A 15,506-nucleotide genomic window follows, 5' to 3' on the forward strand; every position below is an offset into this window, starting at 1 on the left:
CAAATAAATCTTTAAACATAAAAACAAAATATAAAAAATAATAAAAAAAAAGGTTATCTGTAGCCATGTGGGTTAGCAAGTGCATACTTTAGGTCTTTTTTTTTCATACTTTTTTTATTTCCACAAAGGATTAGAATAACATAGAGAAAAGATTAGGAGTCTTCTGCTGTAAAGCAATGGGAAGTATATAGTATAATCTATGAAGCAGCCTTGACAAAGTAAATCAAACCTGAATCTAATCATGGACCTGTATGAATTTACAGGAAATATGGGGCATGGACCACATTTAAACAACAGATTGGAAGAGAACTCAGCAAAATCTAGATCGCAGGGAGCTCTATAATGCCAACACCACAGTATGGATCCTGTGTGGCTTCAATGCATACAACCCAAGTGTAAAAGTATAATTATGAAGCAAAGGAAAATTGAACATAAACTGTACCTTAAGGGTTTTTAATCTTCAAAGAAGTGACTGTAGCATCATTGTTATGGTTTTTAAAAATAGTTATTATATTTGAGGGCCCTCCTTGTGGTGCAACAGGTTAAAGCATAGCACTATGACTGTATCACCAGCCACTGCAGCACGAGTTTGATCCCCGGCCAGGGAGCTGACCCACATGGCCCAGCAGACCTCTCCTGACCTGCCCCCTGCTCCCCTCAGCAGTGTATTTCAATATTTCAATATTTCAATATTTCAGTGTATTTCTCTGTCTCTGGTGAATCCTCTCGCCGTCCCTGCACCTCTGCTTGTACCCCAGTTCATTATGAATAAATAAATAAATCTTTAAAAAAAAAGAAAAAGAAAGAAAGATCAGAAGCTGTTTAGAGTAAGAGGGGAGGCAGGTAACACCTGAAACTTGCCTTAACAGCTACAGCTTCCCTTGACCCACCGCCACCGGAAAGCAGAACTTCTTTATTTGTGATGATGTGATAGGTTATTTTGGGGGTCTGGGAAGGCTCAACATTTTTTCCATGTAAATCGATGATAGTAGTGTTCTTAGATCCCCCAAGTAACCTACCTCTTCTTCTGTTGTTTCTCCTTTTGGATGGTGTGGGCAGGGTGAGTGGAACTTTCTACTGCCTTTCAGCTCAGTTTTGTCTCAGTTTCCAGGCTCTCTAGCCTCCGAGGATAATCCCTTTCATTTGTAAAACACTCTTGCCTTTTTCTTTTTCTTTCTTTCTTTTTTTCCTGTTTTGGTTTTGGGTAAGCATAGTATGGGGAGGAAGGAAACGCTGGATATGGAAACTAGCCCCACGGGGAACTTTTCCCTTCAGACTTTCCTGCAGGTAAAAACTCCCCAGTAAGAACAGTTGTCTGAGGGACACTGTGTGGCACACAGAGCTGTTGTCACATCCCTGCGCTGGTCTCTAGAAACAGTGCTTTGTTATCCAGGACACAATGCTCTTTTGCTGCTACACTGCCACGGTTGTCCTGGAGACACAGAAATGAGGGATTGTCTGATGTGGGTGCTGTAGGTGGGAAGGGTCAAAGCAAAGGGACCCCGCAAAACTCTTTTGTTGTTCAACTAAGCAGAATTAACTTTTAAAGTTTCTGTCTACTTGTCTCTATCTCAACTATCCTGGGATAATGCAACATAAAGAAACCCGAAATCATAAAGGAAACTGCAATGGAGATAAACTTTAAAGGTGGTATCACTATTTTTTTTTTAAAGATTTATTTATTTATGCATACAAGATTGGGGTACAGGCCAGAGGTGCTGGGCCCGTGAGAGGATTCACCAGAGACAGAGTGGGGAGCAGAACAGGCCCATTGATGAAGTACACTGCTGAGGGGAGTAGTGGGAGGGTCAGGAGTGGTCTGCTGAGCCATGTGGGTCAGCTCCAGGGAGGGGATCGAACTCATGCGGAAGTGGCTTTAGCTTTTTAGTTCTGTGCTTTAACCCACTGTGCCACCAGGAAGGGCCTGGCATTGCTATATTTTTATAATTATATGTAGACATTTGCTTTACTTGTTTATTCACGTGGACGGTTACTGTAATGCACATTTCAATATATAGATACACACACGCTACATATATATATATAAGTATATATAAAAATATATATATATAATTATCATATATTTCAATAATGTATCTTTAAATGTATGCTTCAATATATGTAACTATATACAATATATAATTTAATGTATATTTCAATAATGTATATAGCAATGTATATTTCAATGATGTTCCTTATCTAATGGAATTCTATAAACACATCAACTGAGAAATTCATTGTAATAGGAGTTGATTCATTTGGCTCCTTAAGAACCATGCTCTTGTTTATGAGAAACAAAAGACATTCCAGAGCAAAACAAAATATCTAAGGTTGGGCTTCCCTGCTGTCCTAGAGGTTAAATCTCAGTGCTATCACTACTAGGCCTGAGTTTGACCCCAGACCAGGGAGCTGACCCACATGGCCCAGCAGACCTCTCCTGTCTCCCCACTGCTCCCCTCAGCAGTGTATCTCAGTATAGCTGCCTGCTCTGTTCCCCACTCTGTCTCTGGGGAATCTCCTCACGGCTCTAGGTATCCTTGGCCTACACCCCAGTTCTCTTACACAAAAATAAATTTTATGAAAAGTATCTAAGGTCCAGTTGGATACTTTGATTAACTTTCAGGCTATTTTTATTCCCTTCTAGTAGCCCAAAATAATCAGAAATTGATTGTTTATAATAGGAATGGTATCATTTGGATTTTCCAGCCTTCACTTATCATTTTTAAAGAACATTTTCTGCTTTTGCAATGGACATCCATGAGCATGTAAATTCCCATGTGCGGATGTGCTTATTTCTATGTAATGAATTCCCAGGCATGAGATGTTTGGCTTGAAGGACCTCGTCCCCATTGGTCTCAAACTGCGGTGTTGGTTAATATCCCCCTACTCACCTTCCACCTTCAGCTCCATAGCTGCTTCCTCTTGGTAAGAGTGATCTCGGAAGAAGCAGGTGAAACCCCCTTCGTCTGAGAACCTTACGTTCCGGATCCTGAGGGTAACCTTTCCCTCTCCAATGGCCTCTTTCAGCAACTCTGTCCGGCCCCGGTATTCAGGTGCCTGCTCTCCATCTTGGTCCTTGCCACTTCTGTAGAGATGGACCACCCTAGAGAAGGGGGGTCGGTACCAGCCCACCTCCATGCCTGTAGCATTCTTGCCTGGAGATATACGGCAAGGCAATTCTGCTTCATCTCCCACCAGAGCCCGGATGGGGTGCCGCGGTCCTATCACTCTGAACTGTCCTGTCCAAGACAGCAAAGAAAGGAAGGTAAGCCTCCGAGGAAAGATGGACAAGCATGTCATCAAAACAGGGAAGAATACCTTCTCTTGATTCTTTTTTTTTTTTAAGATTTATTTATTTGTGTATACAGAACTGGGGTAAAGGCCAGAGGTGCAGGGGCAGTGAGAGGATTCACCAGAGACAGAGTGGGGAGCAGAACAGGCGGATGGATGAATTACATTGTTGAGGGGAGCCACAGGAGCGTCAGGAGAGGTCTGCTGCGCCATGTGGGTCACCTCTGGGGCCGGGGATCGAACTTGCACTGAAGCGGCTGCGGCTAGCTTGCATTGCTGCTCCCCAACACACTTTGCCACCAAGGAGGGCCAATATAGTCCTTTCTTTTTTAAAGACTTATTTATTTGTGCACACAAAAACTGGGGTACAGGTCAGAGTTGGGGGGCCATGAAAGGATTCACTAGAGACAGAGCGGGGAGCAGAGCAGGACAGGTAGATCGACGAAGTACACTGCTGAGGGGAGCAGCCGGCAAGGCAGGAGAGGTCTGCTGCGCCATGTGGGTCACCTCTGGGGCCGGGGATCGAACTTGCACTGAAGTGGCTGTGGCTAGCTTGCAGTCCTGCGTCCTAACGCACTGCACCACCAGGGAGGACCTGATCTCTCCATTCTTAAGTGGAGTCTGGAGTATATGTTTTATAGAACATGTACATGTGTGAATGTATGCACGCATGCATGGTTCCTGAGCTCCCCAGACAGACCATTCTGGACTGGTCATCTTGACAGTTGCTGCATCCACCTCTGCTTCTGCAGCCCAACCTCCGACTGGAGCTCTCGGTTTCATTCTACCAGGGACATCCGTGTTCATAACCGGCCAAATTGACCCCTCCCCCCTTCCCCATAGGTTTTGCTTTTTCTTTCTCTTAAAAGCTGTATTTGTTTATGCATATAAGAACTGGGGTATAGGCCAGAGGTGTGGGGGATAAGAGGGTTCACCAGAGACAGAGGGGGAAGCAGAACAGGCAGATGTGCTGAAACACACTTCTGAGGGGAGCAGCAGGTGAGACAGGAGAGGTCTGCTGTGCCACACGTGGGTCAGCCCTCTGGCCCGGGATTGAACCCATACTACAGTGGCTGCAGGCAGCTTCATAGTGCTGCTCTGTAACCCGCTGCGCCTCCAGGGAGGGCCCAGTTTTGCGTTCGCTTTTTCCTCCACCACTCTTCAGTCCTCTGTTCTCAGTCACACCCTATTCCAAAATTCCTCTCCTCTAAGCCCTTCCACCCTGGAGGTGGCTCTGTTTCCTCCTTTCTACCCCGTCACACCCCACCACAGCCCTGCTGCTCCCAGTCTATGTCCTGAGAGTCTCCTCAATCAGGCTAAGAGCTTCGATTCCCAAGGGAGGACTTGGGCCGGGCCTCTGTCAGTCAAGTAGCTTTGAGGTTGAAACCTGTTTCTTTCATTTCTCCCAGAACACGAGAGCAGGGCTCCTCTGTAAAAACTTATTGTGCAGCACAGGGCTCCTCTGTAAAAACTTATTTCCCATCATGACCGGAAACTGCAATCCAAGCAATATTTACCCAGGTTAGCTATGGGATAGACGCCACTAAGCGCTTGACCTAACAGCACTCTCAATGGTGGCTGTTACTATTGCTCGCTTGGGCAATACCAACTGGAAGATAGATGAGAAGCAAGTAGCTCAAGGTGAAGCTTGAGGTCAGCTCACATTATCTAGTTTGGGTTCTATTCTGAAGGCTGTAGGGGGGCTCTGGATGTTTCTGAGGAGAGGACCCAACCAGCAGCACATCCAAGTTTTGAAAGATAGCTTGTCTAGACCTTGAGGATGCCATGAAGGACTTGAGTCTATTGCTGTTCTCAGGGTTTCCTAGGACAGGAATAAGAGGTAAATCTTACCGGCATCGCTGGAGGACAGCTGAAGGAGGAGGAGGAGGAGGGAGGGGAGGCAGCCGGGCAGAGAGGAGCTCAATGAACCTGCCATCTCCGCTGTCACTGGGCACAGAGAGCGCCGGCATCGGGGTCAGGCCACGCAGAGGCCCTGCGGTGCGTGTCGCTACTGCTGAAAAAGCCTGAGGGAGGCTCTGGGAGGCAGGGCTGCGGGGCCTGCCTCCTGGGTTGTGCCGCAGCTGTGTCCCAGGAACAGCCCCACGTCATCCTTGCCAGGCACTCACACAAAAGGGCTACAGACTGGTGGGCCTGTGTAGAGTCTGCCTTCCCCACCCGCTCAGAGCCACGGAGCAGAGGCTGCCTGGTACTGGCCTCCCTCCCCCTCCTTCCTGGCCACCCAACCTAGAGGGGACTTCTAGGATCTGGCCAGTTGGGAGCACTCACTCAGTGGACCTCCCAAAGGGGCTTGTCCGTGTGATCTATGAGGTTCTTTTAACCCCTCTCCTGTTGGGATTAATCAAGGAAGAGGGGTTATCATTGACTTCTTTTTTATTGTTTTTTAAGATTTATTTATTTATTCATACAGAACTGGGGTACAGGCCAGAGGTGCAGGGGCAGTGAGAAGATTCACCAGAGACACAGTGGGGAGCAGAACAGGCAGATCAACGAAGTACACTGCTGAGGGGAGCAGCGGGCGGGTCAGGAGAGGTCTGCTGCGCCACGTGGGTCACCTCTGGGGCGGGTGGGGATTGAACTCATGCCGAAATGACTTTAGTTTCTTAGTGCTGTGCTTTAACCTGCTGTGCCATCAGGGAGGGTCCCATTATCCAATCTTACAGCAAGGATGCCTCATCATTTAAACAAAATTGGTGAGACAATTTCAATTTCAATTACTGCTGTCCAATACAGCAGTAACTAATCATCAATGGTCCTTTTATTTATTTTTAAAGATTTGTCTTTTAAGTTTATTGATGCACTCTAGAACTGGGTTGTAGGGCAGAGGTGGAGGGTGAGAGGATTCACCAGAAGCAGAGTGGGGAGCAGAACAGGTGAATCTGTTGAAATACACTGCTGAGGAGTGGTAGGGAGCAGTGGATGGAAAGGGGAGGTCTTCTGTGCTATGTGGGTCAGCTGCCCGCCCAGGGATAGAAATCGAACTCATGTTCCAATGGCTGCAATAGCTTGATAGTGCTGAAATGTTAACCCCATGGTGGTCATTTAAATGAAATTAAGCATTCAGTTCCTTGATTACACTAGACATATTTTAAATGCTCAGTAGCACACATGTCTAGCGGGCTAGCGGCTCCCTCAGCAGATGGAACCGTTTCCATCATAACAAAAAAATTACATCAGGCAATACCACTCAAGAGCTGGGATATACTTTTTCTGCTTTTGTTTGAGATGAGCTTGAGGAGGTAGAAGGACGGATTGATCAGCTGAGTCTGGGATTGCTTATTCTTTCTCCCTGGTAGGCAGCTGGAGTGCAGACACAATGGGTTGGCTGTTTTGAAGCTGTGAGGATGAAAGTCGAGGTCAGGAGCATGAGTGAAAGTCAAGGTCAATCAGGCAAAAGAGGAACTTCTGTGCATATCTGAGGTCTACTCAAGTGGGGACTCTTTCCTTCCAGAATCTAAAATATCCTGGGCGATTCTTCTTCCATGGTGAGCTCCCCAACATGTCCAGACAGGCTTGCCCAAGACAGATCACTCTGGCCTATAGATATTCTCAACTGGGGACAATTAAGGCTTTGCAGGCTCACAAGAAACTCCTACCTTTCCCTTAACTATCTAGGAAAATGATCATTGGAGTTACTACCCAAAATTAGGATTTCTATCAGCTATAAACTTTTTGTCTTAAAATGCTATCTATGGGCCCTCCCTGGTGGTGCAGTGGGTTAAAGCACAGCACTAAGAAGCTAAAGCCACTTCAGCATGAGTTCGATTCCCCCCCAGAGGTAAACCACATGGCGTAGCAGACCTCTCCTGACCCGCCTGCTGCTCCCCTCAGCAGTGTGTATCAGTCAGTCAGCCTGTTCTGCTCCCCACTCTGTGTCTGGTGAATTCTCTCACTGCCCCTGCACCTCTGGCCTGTACCCCAGCTCTATATGTGTAAAAAAAAATAATAAATCTATATGGCAGGCAAAATTACTCATCATATGAGTCACTCTCTTTGCATGGCAGCCTGGAATCCCAGCCTTTCCCCTACTCCTTAGCTCAGGGTATATCGGTTCTCATTTTGTCCCACTGGCTTTAGAATCAGCACCCAAATGGGGTCTCCATTTGTTGCAGTTGACTTTGTTCTTCTCTCCTCTCACCTGTCTGATACTATGTGACTGCTTGACCAGTCTGAGAACACATGGGGGTGGGGAAAATTTCCCCTCTGCCCCCTCCTACTCTCCCCCCACAGTAGAACACAGAATGACCACCACTCTATGCGCCACTATTCACCTCCGAAGAGCTCAGCTGGAAAGGGGGTAATTTCTGGATCTAGGGTGAGCAGCCCCTTGCGTGACAGGGCTTTTACACAAAGGTAACTCAGAGAGGGTACCAGCAAAAATGAAGCCAGTGGTGTTGCTACTTACAGAAATCTGTGGGTGGGAACATCAGGTATTTCTGAGCAGGAGTATGGTGTGGCTACACCTGGCAGGGGAACTGCCCTGGCAGTGTCCAGCAGGACCCGTCATTTCCCTCAGTACTAAAATATAACTGACTTTGTGTAGTGTAGGCTGTGTATTTTTTTTTAAAGATTTATTTCTTTATGCTTAACAGAACTAGGGTACAAGCCAGAGGTGTGGTGGGTGAGAGGATTCACCAGCGACAGAGTGGGGAGCAGAACAGGCAGATGTACTGAAATACTTGCTGAGGGTAGCAGCGGGCGGGTCAGGAGAGGTCTGCCGTGCCATGTGGGTCAGCTCCCTGGTCAGGGTTTGAACTTGTGCTGCAGTGGCTTTGGAGAGTTGATAATGCAGTGCTTTAACCCATGTGCCACCAGAGAGAGCCCTAGGCTGTGTGATTTTGCAAGGATTCTCAAGTTCCTTCTTGTGTTTTGCTCACCATGGTAATTTGCAGAGTCTGCATCTCTGACCCTGTCTGATGAGCCTGAACAGTCATGCGTGCAAAGTGACACCAATGCAGTGAGTGTTGATACTCATGAACAGCTGTGCATATGGGAGACAGCATGTGATTAATGGCAGCCTACTCACATATTGCTCAATAGTAGCAACTGCTGAGGCTTTTTGAGAGAATGAGTAAAATGTATCTTACATAAGTAATAATAGAATAATAGACGCTGTTGTGCTTATGGGGTGATTTATTTAATGCATAGTTCCATAATAGAGCTCTCTGGAACTTTAAAATATCATTATAATTATTTGCTTGTTCATTTATTCTGTTGTAAGGTATGAAATTACATAGGTTGAAAGGCATCCTGAGTCAGTGTTTTCTGAATCCAAATACACACACACACCACTAGAGGGAGCCCGGGAGCGAGTCGCTGCAAACGAGGACCACCTCACTTTTCCAGCACCATTTAAAAAAGCAAATGATAACAAGGTATCTTAGAGATCTTCCCATATTAGTGCCTAAAGAACATCACTGTTATTTTATGGGGTCTCCCTGGTGACGCACGGAAACTAAGTCTCAGTACTGTGAAGCAATCCCGCCAGGGAGAAGACCCAAACTCTTGTGCCTGAGGCGCCCCCTCAGCAGTGTTATCAGGCAGTGGGCTGGGTCTGTTCCCCACTCTGTATCGCGAATCCTCTTGTTGCAGGGCAGGCAGAGAGGCACCACGGAACCCCCAAACTCCAAACCTCCCTGCTGTAAATAGGTTCTGCCATCTGCTTCATCAATACAAGACAAAGAGCATTAATGGAAAGGAACTTTAATACAATCAGTGTGCAATACAGAAAAGATAAAGAACATAATTTCTAAATCAAACACCTAAAGTTACTCAAACCCTCGTGGGTAAAAGTCCTCCCAAAAGGGATTGGCCCAAAACAAGGTCTGAAAGCCCACCACAGCCTAAAGCACCTTCTGGCCGGGACGTATAGAAAGGGGTCATTTATGGCCAGACAAGTCTGGGAGGAAAACAACATAATCAAAATCAAGATAACCGCTGCCAAGAGTCACCTCCCCGCGGGTCTCTCACCTACATCTCTTTCAACCAGTCCAGGGTCAGGAAACAAGCACCGTTTCTTCATCACATGCTCTCTGGTCCATGTGGCTTCCTTAGGTTTCCTTCTGGCCTCCATCCAGCTTCCTTCGGATTCCTTCTCTTCTCTGCTCAGCTCCACCCCCCTTCTGGGTGGGGCAGGGAACCTGGAGCTTCCCCTTTTCCTGGGGACCACTCTCACCCTCAACACCTCTGACCCACACCCCCGCTCTTGTATGCATAAATAAATAAACCTTAAAAAATGGACATCTTTGTTATTTTATACAGATATACCGAATTCAATCACAAGATTTATTTATTTATTCATATAGAACTGGGGTACAGGCTAGAGGTGCAGGGGCGCGATGAGAAGATTTACCAGAGACAGAGTGGGGAGCAGAACAGGTGGACTGACAAGTACACTGCTGAGGGGAGCAGTGGGCGGGTCAGGAGAGGTCTGCCACGCCATGTGGTCACCTCTGGGACATGTGGGGATCGAACTCATGCGGAAGCGGCTTTAGATTCTCAGTGCAGTGCTTTAACCCGCTGCACCACCAAGGAGGGCCCTGGAGATATACCGTATTTTACTGCATGAATATGCTATGCTTATTTAATAAGCCTCCTAGGAACCTTAGGCTGTTTCACTTTTTGGTATATCTACTTGGTTGAAATAAAAATATGTTCAATCATTTTAAATTAACACATATTTACCAGCAAAATCAATGTATCAAGTTTTTTGGCAAGTCTTGGTTGTAAGTGTTCCGGCATGAGGAGGACCTTACCTTCAGGAAAGAACACTATCCTCCAATTATATCACATTTGTATTCTAGTTACATGTCACCTGACGGTGCAAGAGAATGAGTATCAGGCCATTATTATTATTTCCAACCTTTTGCCCTAACATATGATTTGGCAACACATATTGGCCTACTAGAGCTAGCTAGGTTATTTGAAGGGCTCAGTTCAAAATGAAACTATGGGGCTTCTTGTGTAAAGAGCAAGAGAAAAGCCTTTTTCCATTTTAATTTATGAATAGGAGAACTGCAGTACAGGCCAGAAGTGTGGGAGGGGGCGGTGTGAAGTGAGAGGATTCACCAGAGACACAGTGGGGAACAGAATAAGCGTATCTACTGCAATACACCACTGAGGGGTACAGTGCTCTGGGCAAGACAGGAGAGGTCTGCTGGTCTTTTGGGTCCCCTCCCTGGCTGGGGATCTAACTCATGCAGTGGCTACAGAGAGCTTCATAAGTCCTGCGACTTAATCCCTTGCACCACCAGGGAGGCCCCAGTTTCACTCTTTGAATCAGGGTGACTTGGTTTCTGTTTGCTGTTTATTGTCACAGTCCTTTAGTCAAAGTTTGAGTAAGGGATGAATGCAATGCTTCACACCTGCCTCCACCCTGCTGCTCACCTAGGCAGGGCAGGTGTGTATACCCCAATCCTCTCTCCTTCTTTTCCTCTTCCCCCACCCTGGTCCCAGGTAGGAGGGGGCAGCTGAAACCAGTCCTGAGGAGGCTGTGAGGCCAGGAGGCAGAGGGCCAGGGGGGAGACCCCCTTAGCATCAGAATAGAACAGAAAACGCCTCAGAGAGGTTAAGGGAGGCACCAGAGATGAGGGCAACAAATTCCAAGTGGGGATCAAATTCCAAATGGGGAATCAAACACCTTAGGACTGGGGGCAACAGGACATTCTGGAACTAGGACTGTAAAGAAAAAGGACTCTAAGATAATAGCTGGGACAAAGAGACTTAGTTCTGGGCACAGAGATATTAAATCAGTGAGTGAGACTGTTACAGGGTACCCCAATGTGAATTGGGTTGCCTGTCTGTGGGACTTCACCCATGCGCTATGATTCAATCGTATTATGGACACACTCAAAAGGCTAAATAATGGATTTATTTATAAGGAGAAAGGTAAAGGAACACCCCAGGGAAAGAGGGAGAGAAACACAGGTTAACTAGAATGTCCTACCAGTTCTGCTGACGTGGACTCCACAGCACGCTGAAAACTGATTGAGCACCAAAACGATCAGCTGCGAACCACCAGGCCGAGAGCCCCCCAGAGCCCACATGTCCGGTTTTATCCCCACCTGGCTGCTCAGCTCCGCCCTCACGAACCAGTTTGCTTCTCCTTGGTATTGATGGGATTAGTAGTTCCAGTATCTGGAGTGGGGCCGAGTCCGTGAAACTGTACCTGTTACAAGAACACCAAGAACTAACCAATCACTGTTAGACTAATTAGGAACAGAAGGTGTATATTCCCTGAGACATGACTCCACTTGGGCTCTCTCGCCCCTCCCTGGCCTGGTTCTATAACACGGTGGTCCCTAGGAAAAGGGGAAGTTCCAGGTTCCCTGTCCCACCCGGAAGGAGGGTGGAGCTGAGCAGAGAAGAGAAGAATCTGGAGAGGAGACTGAAGAGGAAGGAAGCAGGATGGAGGCCAGGAGGATACTTGAGGGGGCACATGGAGCAGAGCAAGGCGAAGAAACTGTGTTTGCTTCTTGGTCCTGGGCTGGTTGACACAGATGCGGGTGAGAGATCCATGGGGAAGTTTACTATGGCAGTGTTAATCTTGATTTTGATTTTGTTTTTTTCCTCCCAGATTTGTCTGGCCATTTCTGACCCTTTTCTGTGGGTCCTGGCCAGAAGGTGCTTTAGACTTGTGGCAGCTTTCAGGCCTTGCTTTGGGCCAACCCCTTTTGGGTGGACTTTTACCCCCAAGGAGACAGGTATCTTTGGGTGTTTGATTTAGAAACTATATTCTTTGTCTTTTCTGTATTGCACCCTGATTAAAGTTCCTTTCCATTAAAGCTCTTGTCTTGATGCGGCAGATGGCAGAACCCATTTAAAGCAGGCAGGCTTAGGGGTGTGGTGGTGCCCCTCTCTCCCTGCCCTGTAACAGATTCAGTGGCCTGGGACTCCCACTTTATCTCTGTTCCTTTTCTCCTCAATAAGCTTTTTCTTTCTTTAAACCAATTCCTCCCCACCCTGCCCCCCTTGCAGTCTGAATGCCTTCTTAGTTCCTGCTGCAGCTTTGTGAGACACCAACCCATGGTGGTCTAGTGGCCAGGACTTAGCACTGGCCCTGTAGCCTGGGATCTGTTCCTGGCTGGGAGACCAGGCCTGAACACCTGACATTTTCAGTATTACTTTAGCAACAGGAGAAGCAGTCAAGTTTAAGCTGTAGGCCCCAAAGCTCTAGGGAAATCCCATCAGACTTCACTTATAAACACAAATTGGGAGACCTTCCTGGTGGCCTGGGGTGAGTCTCAGCACTGTCACTGCAGTGGCCTGAGTTGGATCCTTGCAGAGACATAATCCATATAGAGTGCAGCAGACCTCTCCTGTCTCACCAGCTGTTCCTCTCTGCAGTGTGTTTCAGTAGATCTGCCTGTCTCTGGTGACTCCTCTTAACCACCCCACCTCACATTTCTGGCCTATACCCCCAATTCTTATATGCACAAATAAGTAAAAATAAAATAAAAATTTAAAACTAAAACAAAACACAAAATGAAAAACATATTAAGCATTTGAAGACATTAAAAGCCAGTGTCCCCTTGGAAACAAGAGGCCTGGAGTGACTGACTGCCCTGGTCTCAGGCCCATGAGACCACTTTGTACACAGGTGGAGCCCTTGTTCAAGGAGTATTTATAATTTCAATGACTATTGATGAAGAACCTGGACAAAGTTATATATATTGTATAAGTGCATGTACCTCATTAGAGCTATGATGGAGATACATGAATAAGTCCCTGTCAAGGGTGGATGGTAGTCAGGGACACTCAGGGGGACTTCCACTGTCCTATCCACCTCCTCCACTATTCTCCACCCCCCACAAGCGCCCCAATCCACAGCAGGGCTTTCTGTTTTCCTCTGGAACAACTTCTAGAGGCATACATTTCAAGGGGAATTTGACATTTCCACTTTTGCAGCCTGGTTTTTGTTTCTGTTTTTTAAGTATTCAATTAATGCTAGCTGCTTTTTAATTTTTTAAGATTTATTATTTATTTATACATACAGAACTGGGGTACAAGCCAGAGGTGCAGGGGTGGTGAGAGGATTCACCAGAGACAGAGTGGGGAGCAGGACAGACAGATCGAGGAAGTACACTGCTGAGGGGAGCAGGAGGGGTCAGGAGGGGTCTGCCGCGCCATGTGGATCACCTCCAGGATCACCTCCAGGGCCGGGTATGGGCTCACACTGAGGCTGGCTTGCAGTGCTGCCTCCTAACCCTTTGTGCCAACAGCCCTGTTTTTATATTATAGTATTTGTGTATTTAAATTGATATTCCATGGAGACCAAATGTCTGATATATTGGAGCCTCTGGAATAAAGCAGTCAGGCAATGTGGAGACAGAGATTCAAGATTTAATTCAGGCTTCCAAATATTGGCCAGCAGGGACCATCATCCTCTAGAGAGTGAGGCCCCGAGCAGTTCCAGAAATCAGTTTTTATACACTGCAGGCAGGGAACTGAAACACAGTTGTTACAGAGATAATATTCTTACAGTGGGCCCTAGGATGTTTGTCAAGTCTTAGCAAACCATAGGAACCGCATCCTGGTCCTGTTGCAGACAGTAATTAGTTTTACAAGTTTTTTTTTTTACCTTTTAAAGCAAAGTTATTTGGGGAATTTCCTATTATAGCAAGCAGCAAGCAGAATACAGAAGCAAAATGGCATTAGCTTGGTTCAATACAGATCCAACTGATAGACTAATTTATATTCACCTGGTCAGAGGTTTCATAGGTGCCCTGGAGAAAGGAGAACATGGGCTTGAATCTACATGATGCAGGTAACAGTGAGGCTGGTCCACACAGTGAAACAAGGGGCTTTTTTTTTTCAGTGCATTTTTTATAATATAATAGTTTATTTTTACATCATTTTGTGAGTTTTTATTTATTTATTTAAGATTGATTTTATTTACTTATGCATACAAGAACTGAGGTTAGGCCAGAGGTGGGCCTGGTGGATGGTGATGGTGAAAGGATTCACCAGATACAGAGTGGGGGGAGGGACAGGACAGAAGGATCTATGAAATACATTGCTGAGAGGAGCAGCAGGAGAGACAGATCTGCCCAGCCATGTGGGACTGGTGATTGCTTGGTAGAAATCAGACTTTAACCCTGTGCCCAGGGAGGCCAAGCCAGGGGCTTTCATACCCGTGTATTTATATAGATAACACAGAGAGACAGACCACAAAAATAGAGAGAACATAAAACTGTAACAGGATGGTCCCTAGGAAAAGGGGAAGTTCCAAGTTCCCTGCCCCACCCAGAAGGAGGGTGGAGCTGAGCAGAGAAAAAAGAAGAGAAGAAAGAGAAGAAAAGAAGGAAGCTGGATGGAGAGCCAGAAGGAGACCTGAGGAAGCCACATGGAGCAGCAAGCATGTGATGAAGAAACCCGTGCTTGTGTCCTGACCCTGGACTGGTTAAGGCAGATGTGGGTGAGATACCTGTAGGGAGGTGACTATGGCAGTGTTTATATTGATTTTGATGTTGCTCTTTTCCTCCCAGACTTGTTTGGCCATTTCTGACCCTGCTCCATGGGTCCCGGCCAGAAGGTGCTTTAGTCTTGTGGCAGCTTTCAGGCCTTGCTTTGGGCCAATCCCTTTTGGGTGGACTTTTGCCCACGAGGGGATGGGTCACTTCAGGTGTTTGATTTAGAAGTTATATTCTTTGTGTTCCGTATTGTATATTCACTGTATTAAAGTCCCTTTTCATTAAAGTTTTATATGTTTTGATGTGACGCAGCGGATGGCAGAACCCACTTAGAGCAGGCAGGTTTGGGACTTCAGGGGTGTCCCTCTCTCCCTGTCCTGTAACAGATTTTGTCCTGAAACAGATTTGGTGTCCTAAAACAAAACCACAGCTGTTCTGTCAAAGGTTTAAATTGTATCCTCTGCCCAACTGTGCGCCTCCCATGTGTCTTCCTTGTTACTACTTTGGAAGTAAGGCACCAATATTTTCACCTTTCGTGAAAACAAAACAAAACAAAACATTCAGCTGGTTACAAATCAGGCTCTTAAGTTTGCTTTCCTTTTCTCCAGAAGTGGGAATGAATTTATGCTGATTTTGACCAAAATGTTATAAGGAAGAGGCATTAAGCTGTTCTGCAGCTCTTCATGGGGTACAAGAGTTAAGCAGATGGCAGTGAGATGTGAAGAAGACACTTCCGTCGCCAGAACTGTCCAATCCGGGCGGGAAGAGTAGCTTCCTCCTCTCCAC

General features: G+C 46.5%; 1 protein-coding gene across 1 annotated transcript in view; it reads right to left on the bottom strand.

The window, feature by feature from the left end:
* MOG (myelin oligodendrocyte glycoprotein) overlaps positions 1-5,335 on the bottom strand; it is a 12,753-nt gene extending 7,418 nt beyond the window's left edge. Inside the window, exons 1-2 of the mRNA XM_004694748.2 lie at positions 5,143-5,335; positions 2,892-3,239 (exon numbers count right to left, since the gene is read on the bottom strand). Of these exons, the coding sequence (XP_004694805.1) occupies positions 2,892-3,239; positions 5,143-5,227 (433 nt within the window). The 5' untranslated portion in view covers positions 5,228-5,335. The remainder of the gene's footprint in view (positions 1-2,891; positions 3,240-5,142) is intronic.
* Between the last annotated feature and the right edge of the window lie 10,171 nt (positions 5,336-15,506).

The sequence above is a fragment of the Condylura cristata genome, unplaced genomic scaffold (assembly GCF_000260355.1).
Source record: "Condylura cristata isolate star-nosed mole 26May11 unplaced genomic scaffold, ConCri1.0 scaffold00046, whole genome shotgun sequence".
Lineage (NCBI taxonomy): Eukaryota > Metazoa > Chordata > Mammalia > Eulipotyphla > Talpidae > Condylura > Condylura cristata.